This window comes from Anser cygnoides, chromosome 1 (assembly GCF_040182565.1).
Source record: "Anser cygnoides isolate HZ-2024a breed goose chromosome 1, Taihu_goose_T2T_genome, whole genome shotgun sequence".
In the NCBI taxonomy this organism is placed as follows: domain Eukaryota; kingdom Metazoa; phylum Chordata; class Aves; order Anseriformes; family Anatidae; genus Anser; species Anser cygnoides.
The window spans coordinates 190996544-191012571 of NC_089873.1; the positions used below are offsets into that span (position 1 = coordinate 190996544).

The 16028-nt window shown below is 37.7% G+C and overlaps 1 protein-coding gene across 7 annotated transcripts in view; it reads right to left on the reverse strand.

Annotated features, from left to right (window-relative positions):
• The window catches only part of CDK8 (cyclin dependent kinase 8), an 80649-nt gene that overhangs the window by 12101 nt on the left and 52520 nt on the right, over positions 1-16028 (reverse strand). For 5 of the 7 annotated variants that reach the window (XM_066989752.1, XM_066989751.1, XM_066989750.1 and 2 more), the window contains 5 exons: positions 10544-10601; positions 7646-7777; positions 5118-5261; positions 3029-3098; positions 1894-1966 (listed from right to left, as the gene is read on the reverse strand). In XM_066989752.1, coding sequence (XP_066845853.1) covers positions 1894-1966; positions 3029-3098; positions 5118-5261; positions 7646-7777; positions 10544-10601 — 477 coding nt within the window. The remainder of the gene's footprint in view (positions 1-1893; positions 1967-3028; positions 3099-5117; positions 5262-7645; positions 7778-10543; positions 10602-16028) is intronic. The other 2 variants (XM_066989756.1, XM_066989755.1) reach the window with 1 other exon arrangement.

Here is a 16028-nt window from a genome sequence, read left to right on the forward strand (position 1 = left end):
GCACAGCACTGCCTGCTGGTCAAGGGAAGGGGCTGTCCCGATCTGCTCTGGGCTGTGTGGCCTCATCTCAAGCACTGTGTGCAGTTTTGGGTACCACAATATAAGAAGGACATAAAATTATTAGAGAGCACCCAAAGGAGGGCTACAAAGATTGTGAACGGTCTGGAGAGGAAGATGTATGAGGAGCAGCTGCGGTCACTTGGTTGTTCAGCCCAGAGCAGAGCAGGCTGAGCGGAGGCCTCATGGCGGCCTGCAGCTCCCTCACGAGGGGAGCGGAGGGGCAGGCGCTGAGCTCTGCTCTCTGGGGACAGCGACAGGACCCGAGGGAACGGCATGGAGCTGGGACAGGGGAGGGTCAGGCTGGGGGTTAGGGAAAGGTTCTGCACCCAGAGGGTGGTCGGGCACTGGGACGGGCTCCCCAGGGCAGTGGTTGGTCACGGCACTGACATTTCCAGAGTTCAAGAAGTGCTTGGACAATGCTCTCAGATATAGGGTCTGATTTTGGAGTGGTCCTGTGTGGAGCCAGGAGTTGGACTTGATGATCTTTGTGAGTCCCTTACAACTCAGGATATTCTACGAGACCCCATAATATCCAGCTGTACAGAGGCCACAGCCCAGCCTGCCACTAAGAACATTCCAGCTTCCTGCTCCAAACTGAAAAGAGCAGAGGGAGGCTGCCATGGGATTTTAGCCTAACACCTCTGTGGAAAACAACAGCATTCCTTGATTTTGTATTTTACTGTCACCAGTGCTTCTTGGTATAAACGCAAACATACTGAATAAAAATATATTCAAACCATTATCACCCTGTTGTGATACTGCAGGGAGAAAACATTGTAAGAAGCGTTTTAAGCTATTCTCACATGATTATTTTGTGCCCAATTTTGTAGTTCTATTGAAAGTCATGTCTAAACTAGCAAGACTGGGAGAGAAATTTCAGGTTAATTTGGCCATAGTACTCACAGTTCTTAAGAGAACTTAGTTCATTCAGAGAAAGTATTTTTATGGACTACCAAGATCTACAGCAAAACCTGAACTACTCAGTGAATTTTCCTGAGCTTGGTGGTAAAACCTCCACCACAGACTGGAGAGTGGTGTAACTACTTCAAGGTTAGTTTAAAAAATTGAGCTTTTTAAACTAAGTAGTCTCACCCCTGAGATCAAAAAGCTTCTGTTGTTCTTCCCTCACTTTAGTCCAAAATAGTACAGTTACTTTACCATTCTATATTTGAAACATTTATTCTGAGTTGGAAACATCACGATAGGCAAGATGTTCATTCACAGAAACCAGATAGATTTAAATTCTTTCTTCTCCACATATAAGGTTTGTTTCAAGAACTTGAATCTCTTTAAAACGTAGAAGAAAAGGCCCAATATAGTAATTCCTAAAACACCATTACACAGGCACTTCCACGGCTGATTTTAACTAGAGTCTTAATAAAAAGAAGTTTTATGTTTTGGGGATAACTATTGTAAGAATACTACGAAGTTTTCGTAAGAAAAATTAATGTACCAGGAAGACATATAGGAATTTTCTAAACAAAACGTTCAAGTCTCACGTACAATGTTGTTGGTGCTTTTTTGTCTGGTTGGTGGGTTTTTGTTCATTTTGTCATGTTTTCAAAAGTGCACAAGAGATAAGCTTAATAATTAATACGTAAAAATTAATGAGTTGAAGAACACTAAAATCAAAAACAAGCTATTAAAAGCATGCAAATGAGTAAAATAGCTACGAGTTGCAGCAATACTGCAAATATAACTACAAACTTAATATGATTTAAAGACTGAAAACTTCTAACATGCCTGATACAGAAACTAATCCAATGAATGACTCAGAATGAGGATTTAGATGTTTTCTTTCTCTTTTTTTTTTTAATGAATGCAGGAACTTACCAAGTGGAACGCCTTACTATCTGGTTTAACTTTATGTTTTTCCATATATTTGATAAGGCTGCAGTTGGTATACCTAGAGAAGGAAAAAAAATGTGAAATTTGTAATATGCAAAGCACTGATACTGCAAAGCTTTCTTTGTACTCATGAAACATAAGAACAGGATAGTCATCTTTGCTAATCCACTAAGCAGTGGAAAAAATGCAACTACCAAGACCAGAAGACTGATTAAAAATCATTCAGATACTACAGAAATGCATGTTTCCCCTTACATAGTTGTATAATACATATCACATCCACAGAGAAAGCACACTTTTAACCCACATACAGACAGCAAACTATCATTTGGATTTAAATTGCCTTTTAGCCATTTCACTACTGTATCAGTCTGGACAGTTTCATTCGATGCATTTCTAATGGCAGCACACATGGAGATAAATCTTAACAATATCCTACAACGCACAGATCATCATACGAACATCCATAAGCTTGCCTTTTTTTTTTTGGCGTAGAAGCTCAGGAATAAGGTTTCTAAATGGTTTCTTACAAAAATCTTGCAGATGCAAGACACATACATAACACTAAAGTCTCCAATCCCTCAGCTTGATCAGCAGGGAAGCAAAAAGACAACAGTGGTAGGCTCTTAAATGCAGGTATTAGACTCTGGCAATGTGGCAGCAAAACTGTACCATATTCTTTCTTTCATAAGCTACCCTAGACACCAAGACACAATTTTACTCGGTTTGTTGGAAGCACTATAAGGTTATTACATTGCTTTTATGTAGCTCTTGAAGACGAATCATTTCCAGTACCACAGATTTGGAAACAGCTGTGAAAAACTGTGCTTAGCAATCTTAAGAGCTGTCTGGGGTCTTACTGGCATCACTGATTTCACACCTGCCACCCTCCCCTTTGGAGTCCATGTCTGGCTACTTTTATATGATTCACACCAACTCAATAGTCCAAGTTCACTGTTACAAAGCAACTTACTTTCTCTTTCTTCACAATTAAAGTCTTAAACATTTCATAGTACTTGCCTAGTATCTATGTAGAAAACAGCCTCAGCAACAATAAATGTAGAGTAGGAGGGAAGTATAATAGACTTCCTTAAGAAAGCTCATCTCAACACAGACTTACGTGTTTCTTCGGAAATCTTTCATTAAAGTTGAATGTTCGGGCATCTTTTTTATGTCTTCCCAATCTTTATCTGCAAAAATCAGTATTTATTAATATTTTTTCTTTTTCCAAAGTACAACACAGGCTTTGAAAGTATCATTGCGACCCTTATTTTTTTTCATTCATCTTCTCAAACCTTGCAGCAACTTATTTCTTTGTATTCCGTGTCTCGTATTACTTTATCACCTCTTCACAATCAGTCTTCCCAACACCTAAGAGATTCCAGTTGTGTGATTAACTCACTAACTCTAAAAAGCAACTGCCAACTACAGTGAAGATCCCAAATACCCAAAGGACGACACAGAAGGAAAATATGTCAGCCAGTAGGCTTGCAGCCTTCAGAATTGTTACCTAACTTATTCAGGAGCAACAGAGCTCTCTAGTAAACACTCTCATTTTAAGGTATGTTTCCTTCTGATAGCACTGTGTTTTCTTACAGGAAAATGCACAGTGTTACTGTATAAATCTGTGCCAATCTCAACCTAAAAGAAATACTGTTTGCCAATAAACGGTTAAGACAAAGTAATATTGGCACGCTCAAATTAAAGAATATTTCATCCTAACTTCCCTGTGTAGTCAAAGCCTGGAGTGTATTTAAAAATAAAACATGAAACTCACTACCAGCACATTCTGGCCTCAAATGTATTATGCTCTGTGGACAAGATTCTGTGGACAAGTAGTTTGATTCAAGACAAACCTTTACTAAGACATATTACAACTGGAAACACTGGGAGCTCAAAAATATTAAAACGAATAAATAAATCCATATATGTTCACTTCTTTCCCAGTTGTTCTATTTCTTTCCCTATCCCTTATAAATAGTTGAAAATTTCAAATATGGCAAGTGTCAATTAAAGAGCAAAAGAATGCTGAAGTTAATTGAAAATTATTATTTCTTGGTAAGAAACAGACTTTCCAAATCAAGTGCAGACCGTAAGATAGCCCTATTTAAACCTATCAGAAAACAATGAGAGTATTATCTATTTACGTAAGCTACACAAAAACAATATAAAGTCCAAATGAAGAAAGGAAAGCATAAGAAAGTAATAAAATCCCAGGCTAAAAGTAGAAAAAGAAAGTACTGCTTAAAGAAGCTACATTAAGGGGGATTTTCATGAAAATAAAAATATTTAATATGCAAATACAACACTTCAGCAATCTCATACAGCAGTATGGAAGCAATGAACTACATAACAGGGAAAAAGAAAGTCAAATGGAAATGTAAGAGCAAATTTAAGAACAAAATTATAGAATCACATAGAAATAAAGACCACAAACTTTGTGTGATGAGAAGGAAAAAGTCCACCAGAACAGTAAAGGAAAAAATTATTAATACTGAATAGACAACAGGGAACACAAGCAGTTTGGAGAAAGATGACTACAAGCAAAAAATAAGCCCTCTGTTATTCGGACTTCCGCAATCATGTAAACACTGGAAAACAAATAATTAAATGAAAAGATGCAAGATAGCCTGTAGAAAAAAAGATATGACCAACACTGAGGGGAAAATGCCACAGGAGATAACCACACTGTAGTTTATTTTGGCTCATGAGACCAGTTCTTTGTTCTGGTTTGGAGGACAGATTTTTTCTCCGTACATTAACCTTTCTACCAGGAGGAAACAAAAAATAAAAAACCCCATCCCCTACTTTCATATATCATGTTTAATTTAGCATGAGTTAAACTTCTGCATAATATTCACCAAATGTATACATTTTTCTTGGTTTCATACAGTCACTTTACAAATATTTGTAAAAAAAAAAAAAAGCAATAATGAAGAAATGCAGAAATATTCCTTATGATTTTTAATCACCCACCATTAAACATGATCATTAAAAATTATAAAATATTGATACATTTATAAGCAAAGATAACCTTATCATTAATAATAGGAAAAAATCTAATAAGAGCAGTAGATTCTCGATGACTTGTGACAAAGATTGTGTTTGAGCAGCTTTGTTGCTTCGGTCAGCTGCCACCTTCATATGCAAAGAAAGCAATACAGATATCTTTCTTTGAACAGCAGTGATAAAAAAAATACAATATGTACCTGCAGGAAATCCCATTACATTGAATATTCTGTCCAGCTGGTCGTGGTGATAAGGATTACTAGTTTTGATATCCTCTTGTCGACAATGGAATATTGGCTCTGATGTTAGCAGCTCTGCAAATATACACCCTATGGCCCAAATATCTTTAGAAAAGGAGAACAGAAATAAAAATCAAATGAATCTTTCCAAAACCATCTTGGTGAGGTAAGATTTAGTTCTTAAGTTATCAGAGATAAGGTCACTGCATTGCAAATTTCAAGTTTCTGTTGTACTAGTGGCAACACTTCTTGGACTTTCCCTGTTATCTACAGATAGAGGTCCCTAACTCAGTAACAACACAAGGTTAACAACACAATATTAAACATACAGGTTTTGTGGGTTGTTTGTTTTTTCCCTGCTTGGTTTTGTGTTTTATTCTGGTGTTTTTAAGTGCAGTCACCACTGCTGTAAAACATTAATTTGATGAAAAATAAGAAAAAAAGGAGACAACTAGGTAAACTATTTGGGTAACTGTCCACAAAACACAAATGAAGAACAGCTAACCAACACCTTGCCCATTCATGGTCAGGCTGCTCCCACCAAAAATTTGCTCTCTGATCAGCCCCTGGGTTTAATAAATAGTAAAAGATCCCTAAAAAATGCAAGTTGAAAAGCAGTGATATTGCAATAAGCAAAATGCTATCTATAAAACTTTGCAGAAAAAGAGTAGGAAGAAAATTGTTCCATTCCCAAGCACCTTATTCCCCGCCACCACCCTTTTTTAAAAATAACATTTGTTTAAATATATATATCTATAGGTTTTTCTCTGTGGATAGCCTTCCCCCAGCCCTTGTTTTTTATCATTATTATTTTTAAAACTAAAATACTTTCAGGTGTAACCATTGTGTCCCAATCTGTAAAATAAGAAAGCCTAATTTTTCTGATTTTTTCCCATTTTTTTCCAGTATTTACAAATGCAATTTTTAACTTATGTAAAGTAAAGCCACGCCGAACCTTGAATGAACAAGAAAAGGTCATGAACAAGGACAAAAGCAAATGATGCAGAAAGCATAACCCCATTACTCAGTGTTTGCATACAGTCAGTTTTTATCAATGCCAAAAGAAATTATGTACTAAAGGCCATGACCATCCATGCAGTTTTACATGCTGCAAGCAGAAGGAAATGCAATTACAACAAAAAAGCAGTTTAAAGAAACATATAAAAACATATTTAATAAAAGAAATGCAGCATTAACAGAAGAGTTGCTGAAAATACATTCAAGTCAAAGATTAAAATCTCTGACAAAAACACTGATATGATTTTAAGAAAACAAGGGTGAAGTCTGAGGAAAGAAGTTCAGGTTACAGAAATAACAACATATATGCCAACATACAGTCTCCATGTTTGTGTAAAATAAGCAAAGCGCTGCAGGGGAAATTGTTTCCCCAGAAACATTTGTCAAGCTTTAATGTATCTTTTAAAAAAGAATATTCTAGAGAGGAAACACTTCCCAGTCCTCTTCCCTACAATCTCTCACTCCCATAGCGAAGCCTCTCACATCCACTAAGGTGGACGTCTCTCCAGTCCTCCAGCTACAGCACAGGACTGCTCCTGCCTTCGGAGGTGCTTGACCACCAAACTGGTCAGGACAGAGACTGGCAAAGGGAAGGCAGCCACGCCATGCCGAGGTTGATAAAATTCGGACTGGTGAGTAGGAATTAAGAGGTAAGGAGTAGGCAGCACTAAGCTGATGTAACTAATGCCATCCTCACAAAGTCTGCTTTCTGTGAGGATGAAGGTTTTCTGGATGTGCCTAGTGCAGCACCACAGCCTAGGCTGGTGCATGATGCTGACGATGTCTCATTACCTCAAGAAACTCTGATTCACACTTGTGCTTAGAAATAGACACAGAGAGGTCAAAACACAGAGGCTTGAATGAAGCAGGACTTATTACTGGCAAATTACATCTTGGGACTGTTTCTACTGATGGCAAACACACACCAAATAGCAAGCTTAAAATTTCTAATTTCTCAGAAGCAAATTCAGCATTGTCTTCGCATTTACAAAAAGTGTAGACTATAAAATAAAATGTCAGGCTGCATTAAACTTCACTGTTACAGACTAGTTTCAGTGCAGCCAACAGTTTCCATTCTGTACTCTCACAAGTTTATTTCATGCATTTATGAAACTAGGTAAAAACATCTGCAACAAAATTAATGCACTATGCATCATCGTATGGATTTTACCAAGAGTTTGAAGCTGCATCCATAGCGTGTATTACCTCTAACAGCATTTACAAAAATCTGATGTGGAAGCCATATCAAATTATACTGCATTGCAGGGCATTTGGAGCCAAAAACCAGAAATATTTCATTCCTATATTCTAGCCTGAGATCACAGTAAACTGAACAATTTGACAAAGGTAGGTGTTTCCTCAAGAAATCAGTAATGTACCATTAACTCAGCTACTGTCCTTTGTACTATTTAACAATGCTTCAACATGTGGGTGCATTCTGAATGTAGTAGGTTATCCTCCGTGTTACTTACCAATAGCTTTGGTATAATGCCTTGCTCCAAGAAGCAACTCTGGAGCTCGATACCAGAACGTTACAACTACTGGATCCAAGTCTGCTAAAGGCTTCAGAGGTGAATTAAATAATCGGGCAAAGCCCATATCAGCTGCAAAATTCAAAGAGAGGCGTTTTAAAATTTTAGGAAAATTACCACATTTCTTTTTAAATGAACTGATTGAGTTCACTTGTTACTGCTACCATCACTGTGCTAAACAAAACACAAACACAGACTGCAGCAGATAGGAATTCTGTGAGCAGATTTCATTTTTGTAAAGCTTTTGTAGAAGTTACTGGATATCACCACCTATAAAGTATATCATTATAAATCATTACTAACATGAGCCATTTAGAACGAAGAATTAACCATTGTTCTGAAAAAGCGCATCAACTCACTTCTCTCAGGACACTGGTAAATCCCGACTCATTTTACCTGATGTTCTCGAGTAAAATATTCCATTATTACCACATGGTCTTTCAAGAAGCAGCGTTTTAGATGTGAACAAAATGTGAGTTCTGCAAAGGTTAGAATGATTTATAATACATACATGTACGCCACAAAAGCTACCTCCTCGTGAAGTTAGCTGTAGCAAGATTTCCCTCACAAAAAAAGCAACTAAGCCTACGGCACCTGCCTCCCTACTCACTTTCTGTCAAGATGTTATTTCCAGCACCAAGATACCAGTACCAGATACCATTTAGGCTACGATTTTAAAATTCTGTTTGGGCGATCGTATCATTAAAAATTGCTTTTTAGACTTGCTAATATACAACTTCCTAGAAAGCTCTCTAAACTGGCAATATAAGTGATACAGGAAAAAATGGGCAGAGACTAAAATTTGCAGCTTCTCCCACCAGATCAGTTTCCCTACCCACCACTCCCCAAATCCCAAGAAACAGGGACTCTGTGGTGCAGGGATACGCACGTGCTGAGGAAAACTAAAATGAGATGAGCAGCCATTCTGAGGGCAAAGAAACTACATGCTATAGCTCACTGTTTGAGGGAAAATTGCGGTGTAAGTATGGGTCTCTTGACTAAACAATATGAAATATTTTTTTCATATGCACTCCTATTTATGATTGTTTTAATGCATTTAAAAATAGAAACATTTTACAGTTTTCTACATTATCAATTACTCAAGATATGATCAAGTCACTAGTACTTATGAAAAATAAGGAAAATTGTTTGCAGAAAGTGAATTTATGACTCAAAATGACACAAAAAGCTTATAAAATTATTTTAAGTTAAATACCAGTTATGTATTTTTTAGATAAATTAGTTACACTGGAAAAGTGGAAGCCCTTGGTACGGGTGTAACTTCTGCATTCTTTTCCTGCTGTGGTAATATCTTAAGAAAATAAGAAAAAAAATCTACATTTTGATAACACACTTAGAAATACAGGGTTCCCCTCCCTCTTCCCCCCGGGAATGGATGGCTCAGAGGACTGGTGGCACGATACAGAATCCTTCACCTGTCCATTAACAGTCTGACTAAATTTAGTTGTGCTCTAAGTTATTCCCAAATTAATTCAAGACTATCCATTAAGAAATAAATGGGTGGTCTATGTGCAATTACTAGCAAATAGTTGTGTACAGCAAACATCACCACCACAGTTGAAACTGCATGTGCCCAGAGGATGACCTACGTTCTCAATTTTGGAAGCAACTGCTCCATGAAGAATATGGCAATAGGAAGAAGTTGTCACTTCTGCAGTCCGTGCTGTCCCTGTCGTGTACATAGAAGACCTCAACCTCTGCTGTCGACCTTAAACCTTGGAAGGGCATTAAAATCTTTCAGGGTAGGGCGTGCAGAAGTGTTCAAGCCTGGCCTGTCTATTCCCTGGATCTCAAAAGGGGAGGGAAGCACTAGAGCGGCACTGAGCACTCCAAGAAAAATCCTACCCCTAGCCTTTATACTAGTGATTAACGATATAGTTCAGATGAACAAAACAGTAAGAGTACAGAGCAACAATGCAGAAGAGTAATCTCATGAAGGAAAGCCAGAGGGAAGTGAAAAAGATGGACTATCCTTAAAAAAAAAGCCTTCCACACAGGGCTGCATTACTGTAACAAGTGTGAGTAGGCTGTGCATTAGCAGCCTGCTATCAGAGCACCGCCACGCTAATGCACAGCCTGGTATAGCTTATTACTGTTAGGCTACAGTTAATTTTTAGTTATTTGTTTACTTTAATTTAAAACACTTGAAATTCTACAAATTATCCTCTCTCACTCTGAACAGTATCTCCCACCAGCAAACATTACAGCAGTGGGGGAAGTGTTGGGCCATTACTACCCTGTTACAGCCCGATCTGAGCATTTAGTGGTAGTTCTCACTAAACATTTTATCTGAATTGCTGTGTTTTCTGGACTTTAGGATCCCTTGTGCTTATATACAAGGGACCTGCCTACCCTTTCAAGAACATTTTGCAGGCTAAATGCCACCTTTGACTGCTACAAAATTTAAGGTTTGTCATAGCGTATAGTTCCCTATTTAGATTTTAGAAGTAGCAGCAAAATAATGTCATGACATTACAGGGCTAAATGGAGGAAATTTTAAAATCCCATTTCTTTCTCCTCCTCTCCCCCTAGCTAGCTCTCATCCTTATCCCCACATCAACATCCCCCGCCCCACACAAACACCCCGTTAAACAAAATATAACATTTTCCACTTTTGATTGGTGAGGCTACAGCATTTCATCGTCAGAACTGGTGGAGGGATCTAATATGAAGAAGCCAGTCACTCAGAAAACAGCATTTAGACAATGTCTCCAGCACATACTAGTATGACAGTAACTACTTTAGGGGGTACAACCGCACCTCCAGAACATTCTAACTTAAATGCTACACTGGGACTTATCAAAGATATAAACATACCAATTTTTACTCTTCCTCGCTCAGGACCTTCACCCATAACTAAAATATTAGCAGGTTTCTGTGGAAAAAAAAATAAATATACAATACATATACCACGATAAACCTAAACATTAGTCTCTGAAAAGTTAGTTAAGCTTTGTTTTTGCCAGTTTTAAACCAAATTTGATTCGATAAAAATGACAAGTTTCTCTGTCATGGTAAAGCTGTGCAAGGACCCAGACACAGGCTCTCCCTGACTGCTTCTTCTTCACGTTTCCTCCCAGCACGTCTGTGCCCCAGCACCGTGCTCCCTCAGCTGCCACCCTGCTGCCTGTCCTTACCCTGCAGAGCAGGCAGTCACCAGCCTCCCCGATTTCTACCAAAATCCTCCTGGGTGCCCTGGGCAGGAGGAAGCCCGGTGGCTGCTCACCGCCCCTTCGCCCCAGAGGCCTGGCGCGGCCCTACAGCGTGCTAGGCCCAGCGTCACCAGGCACGTTGCAGGCACATTCATGAAGAAAACACGTTACCATATAGTTTTATGGGAGACAAAAGTCATCTAAATTATTCCTAATTAAAAGTGTATACCAATTCAGACAGCTGCAAAACAGGAAAGCATTCCCTACACGTTATCTTCCTCTCCATTATTTTGACAGCAAAATAAGGATTATCCCCTTTCTTTTACTAGGGATGTGAGTTAAAGGATTGTGCTAGAGTACACTGCTTAGAAACATAACCACTCAATCTTTAATCCATCCCCCCATCCTTTATTTTCTGTCTAGCAGTTAAATTCTTAGAGCCCAGTCTCCACATCTGCAGTCAGAGGATTCCTCACATGCTAACACACTGTACGTAAATCAAGCCTGCACTGCTTACTTTGAGGAAAGAAGTCAGGAAATTCACTATCAGAGCTGAAAATTTATACCAGATTTTTTAAAATATCCACTCGTACTGTAATTCTTGGACAAAACGGGGGGTCTTAATCAGTTGTCAATTATAAGAGTTGTAATAAGGCTGAGTTACAGCTGTGGCTTTGCTTTCCCAGTTTAAGTAGACCTGAAGAAAAAAAGTAGTCCAGGAAGATAGTTTAGGCTACCTGAAAATTAAAATAATAAACCCGAGCATCTCTTTTAGAGAACAAAAATGTGATTTACCAAACACATACTCTAGGAAATTCTCGAGTATTATTAAATCTGTTAAGCTTTGGTAGAAGCATATTCAAAGAGTTTTATGACCACAGTTTAACACTGATCTAGTAGTAATTCATATTGTACAAAACAAGATGAAAAATAATAATGCAGCAAAAAAAAAAATGCTTGAGAAACTGAATTACTACAGCTTATGAAAAGCTCCAGCATGGATTTCTGAAACTACAATCCACGTACAAAAGACGTAAAAGGAATCTGGATGCTGCGTCTCTTCTCTGAGCACAGGTTAAAGAGGAAGCAAGTGTTACAGCTTGACTGTTCATAGAGGTAAGACGTGACCTGTTGTCTTTCCAAAAACAGTATCAACTCAACAGACCAGACTTGTGCTGTATTAGCTCAGTGATGTGCAGAAGAACTTGTGTCCCACACCACCAACTCCACCCCCACCTTTCTTCTTTTTAACTTGCATCAAATTTTGATCGTTTTTGACAAGTTCCAGAAATAAGCAAGCCTCACAAACCTTCAAATTCAGAGGTAATGCTGAAGTTTAAAGCAATTTAAACTGCTATTTAAACTGCTATGTAAAAAAAACAATTTCACCACATAAGCCATTCTATTTCTATGCATTAATAAGTGCAAATGTGCATATCTTTCATGAAAGCTGCTTCGGTGTATCTGGGATGTTAATAAGCCACGTGCCTAATTAATATTTTTTTCTTGGTAGAATTAATGATTGGTTACACAGGCACTAAATTTTTTTTCAGATAAGTAATACACTGGATCTGAAGTATAGTTTTTCCTCCTGCATTTTCACAAGTTGGTAACTCTCATTACAAAAAATGCTTATAACATCCTCTTCATGCTTTTACCTTAAAATAATTTTACTACTTGGCTTGTGATAGGAGCCATATTCACACACAGACTCCATTATGACAAACGACTAACCAGCACAGCTCTGGTTAACAATTCCTGCCCCAAAGATCCCCTGCCCTAAGTTCAAAGTAGGTACAGAGGAGAAGAGAAAGCACAAAGAGATGAGACAGCACTGGTTAGCAAAATAGGTAACAACAGCTTGATTCATGCTCTTTTTTTTTTTTCCTCTCAAGATTTACAGAAAAAGTTTTAAACCACAGACAATTTAGAAATCCGTGTAGGAGTCTTCTGAAGCCACAAGTTACAAAAAAACTCAACCGTCAATCTTGAACAACGATTCATAGCAGTTCACCTCCTTCTAGAGTCAAAAGCCCTTCACTGAAAAAGCACTGTTTGAAAAAGAAGATTCTTACTGCAGACAATATTTGTCACACGTACCACATCACTGTAAAGAGAGACAGCATCACATGTGAAGTCAAAGATTAAAATAATTAAATTTAAAATAAAGAGTACTTATTTTGAAGGTGCTCATTCCTGCAGTCATGGAACAACACAGAACAACATCATTAGTTGAAAGCATTTTCCAAACAAGCCTGTTAATTGACATTTAAATTCCATAGGGGAATATCTACCAGAAAGCAGTACTAGGACAGTACTGGCATTCCTAAAACACACAATTTGAGGACTCCCCAAAACTATTTGAGCCCACTAACAAAGTGAAAACACGGATCAGGGATTCTTGTTGTACAGCTTTGACTCAAATCCACCATCTGGAGAAAAAAACAACACCCAAAAAGACAGATTGGGAGAAACTGAATACATATTAGAAATTTCTATTTATTTGCAAAGGAAAATAAGCAATCATTAGAGACAGAAGGGAGAAATCTGGACAAACTTTGGTTTAATTTATTAAAATTTCATTTCATTTTAATTATCCAGAGAAAATGAAAATTTAAAGTGCTTATTCAAATCATTTGGGCTAAGCAAGTGAAGAAAAATCTTTCAGCAATTTTTTTATCTTGTGTTCTGAAAACAAATTATTTTAAAACAGCAATCTTTTCTATAACTGCTAATAAACAACTTCTAAAAGTCACTTCTTTTTGTTCTAGTTTATTTAGTTTTGCCCTCAAGTAAAACACTTTGCTCATGCCAGACAAATGCAAACAAGAAAGTTGTTGAGATCCTAAACAAAATGTGAAGAGCCATGCAGCAATGTACAGCCAAATACTTCACAAAGACTAACAAACAACTTTCTGATACTATTACAGAGTTTAAAAAAAAAAAAAGTAAATGAAAAAATGCCTCCCCATTCAAACCTCCTACCCTCAGCAGCAAGGGAATAATTCATTCTTGTGGATGAATGGCCTTGTGACCATGGCATAGCACTAAATCTTGTCTTGTCCTAAATCTCGCTTTGTAGGACTTCTTGCCTGACTTCTAGACAAATCCTATTCTTGTGCATTTAACCACTATTACCACTGAAGAGAAAACAAAGACTCCCACTGAAATAATTTCATGTACTTCTGTTTTTTATCTGTATTTGTGAAGAGCATAGAAATCCTAAGAAACAGGGTAACTTCGTACAGAGGAGCTAAAGCAAATAGAGGATATACTGACAGGATAAAAGATCTACAAAGAACTTCAGGCAGAACCTCTTCTACCTGCCTCACCTAAGACCTGATCCCATCACCTGTTCACCCAGATCCTAAAGTGTTTGGTGATAAAGGATGCGCAGTCTTCCCAGGAAATCTACCTTCCTTCACTCTTCTCCATAGCAGTGGTTTTCATCAGCATCTAATGCAACAAATAACATCGCATCCATTGCCTCACGTCTTACACATACATCAAGAGAAGGCGAAGACAACCATCCCTTTGACTTGAACAAATTCTTACATCTTTGAAGATCTACGCCTTTTTTCAGTCCCAATATACAGATGAAAAGAACTCTCTTCTGCTCAGGGTTTCCTAGTAGGCTATTTTTTTCTAGATTCTTACTGCTTCCCCCTAGCTGCTCTGCATTAGGGCCACCGGTTTGTTTGAACTGGAGTGCTCCAAATTACACAGTGCTCCTGTTGAGGCTTTGCTAATGCTAAATACATCGGAGAGATAATTTTACATGCCTGGCATAGCATCTTCCCCTGCATATGATCCCAGTAGAGTATATAGATTTGCCTGTGTACGGTGATAGATTCATTATGAGGTTATGAGCCATGTATTTTCTTCACATCTTTTCTGCATTTATTTATTTTCAAACATTCCCCCATTTGAACAAACATCACACTCAAACATTGCTTCTGAACATACACTGAAAGTGTTTGTGTTCATTCAGGAGGAAAACTTGGGCTTAAAAACTTATTCCGTTTTATATTTTGTACATAAAAATGCAAACAACATGAAAATTATACCAATCTGTCTTGATGAGATGGAATCGCAGATCAAAAAAGACATCATTCCATCATTCTCATTGCTCACAGCAAGTTACTCATAAGAGCAGGTGATTACTTGTTCCACGTCCATATGCTAGGTGATTGGAAATCACAGGGCATTTTTTTTGTGCTCCAGTCAAAGCATTCGGTCAGTTCCTCCTTTCACTGAGTTTCACTCATCAAAGCAGTGAGGAGGAAAACAAGAGAATGTTTGGAAAGCTTAGCCACTGTGGTGCTTTGTGACTATTTTTGACACGAAACCAGGCCTGTAGAAACTATTACTCCGCATATTGTTGGCTATTGGGCTGTTTATTAACTAGTTTGTTTTAAAGGTTAAACATATTTATCAGCTAATAACCCAAATTCCTTTGATTTAACTATGGTATTATAATGTAGAAGGAACTTTTTTTTGCTTGCCAATTATTAAATATTTGCAGTAGTCCAACGTGTATTTACAAAAAGAACAGACTGACCCTCTTTGTATTGCCGTTTTAATGCACCTTTCAATAAGGTGTATCCTAACTAGTATCCTAACTAGTTTTCCTTTGGACTATCCCATATCTAAGAGTTTGGTTACTAAAACACCACTCAGTAGAAGGCTCACAGTGATGGGGTGACTCAAACCAGTGACTTCTGCTGACCTCTAGCATCTGTGCATCATCAGTGGCCGCGCCACCGGCTTCCAGAACTGACATTTCTGCTTGTGATGAGCCAAGATAATTGAAAAAGTGTAACACTTCTCATTTGAAACGACAATTTTATTCAAGAATAATATTAAGTACTGTGTTTTTATCCCTGAATTTTTGCAATCAGTTTCAACAATGATATTATTAAGATTTAGGATTACTATTCAGACTTCAAAATATTATATTAAACTGTATAGGAAGAGATTCAAATGTACGACCCCATAATTGTAGGAAACTTCAGCTTCTTCCGCTGTATGTGAGAAAGTGCTCAAGAAGCACAAAAGTTAAAAATGAAGTTTGTAAATCAATGGCATGGAAAGAAATAAAAAGGATTTTGAAAGACAACTGCAAGGGCTTCCCAGTGTCAAGTTGTAAC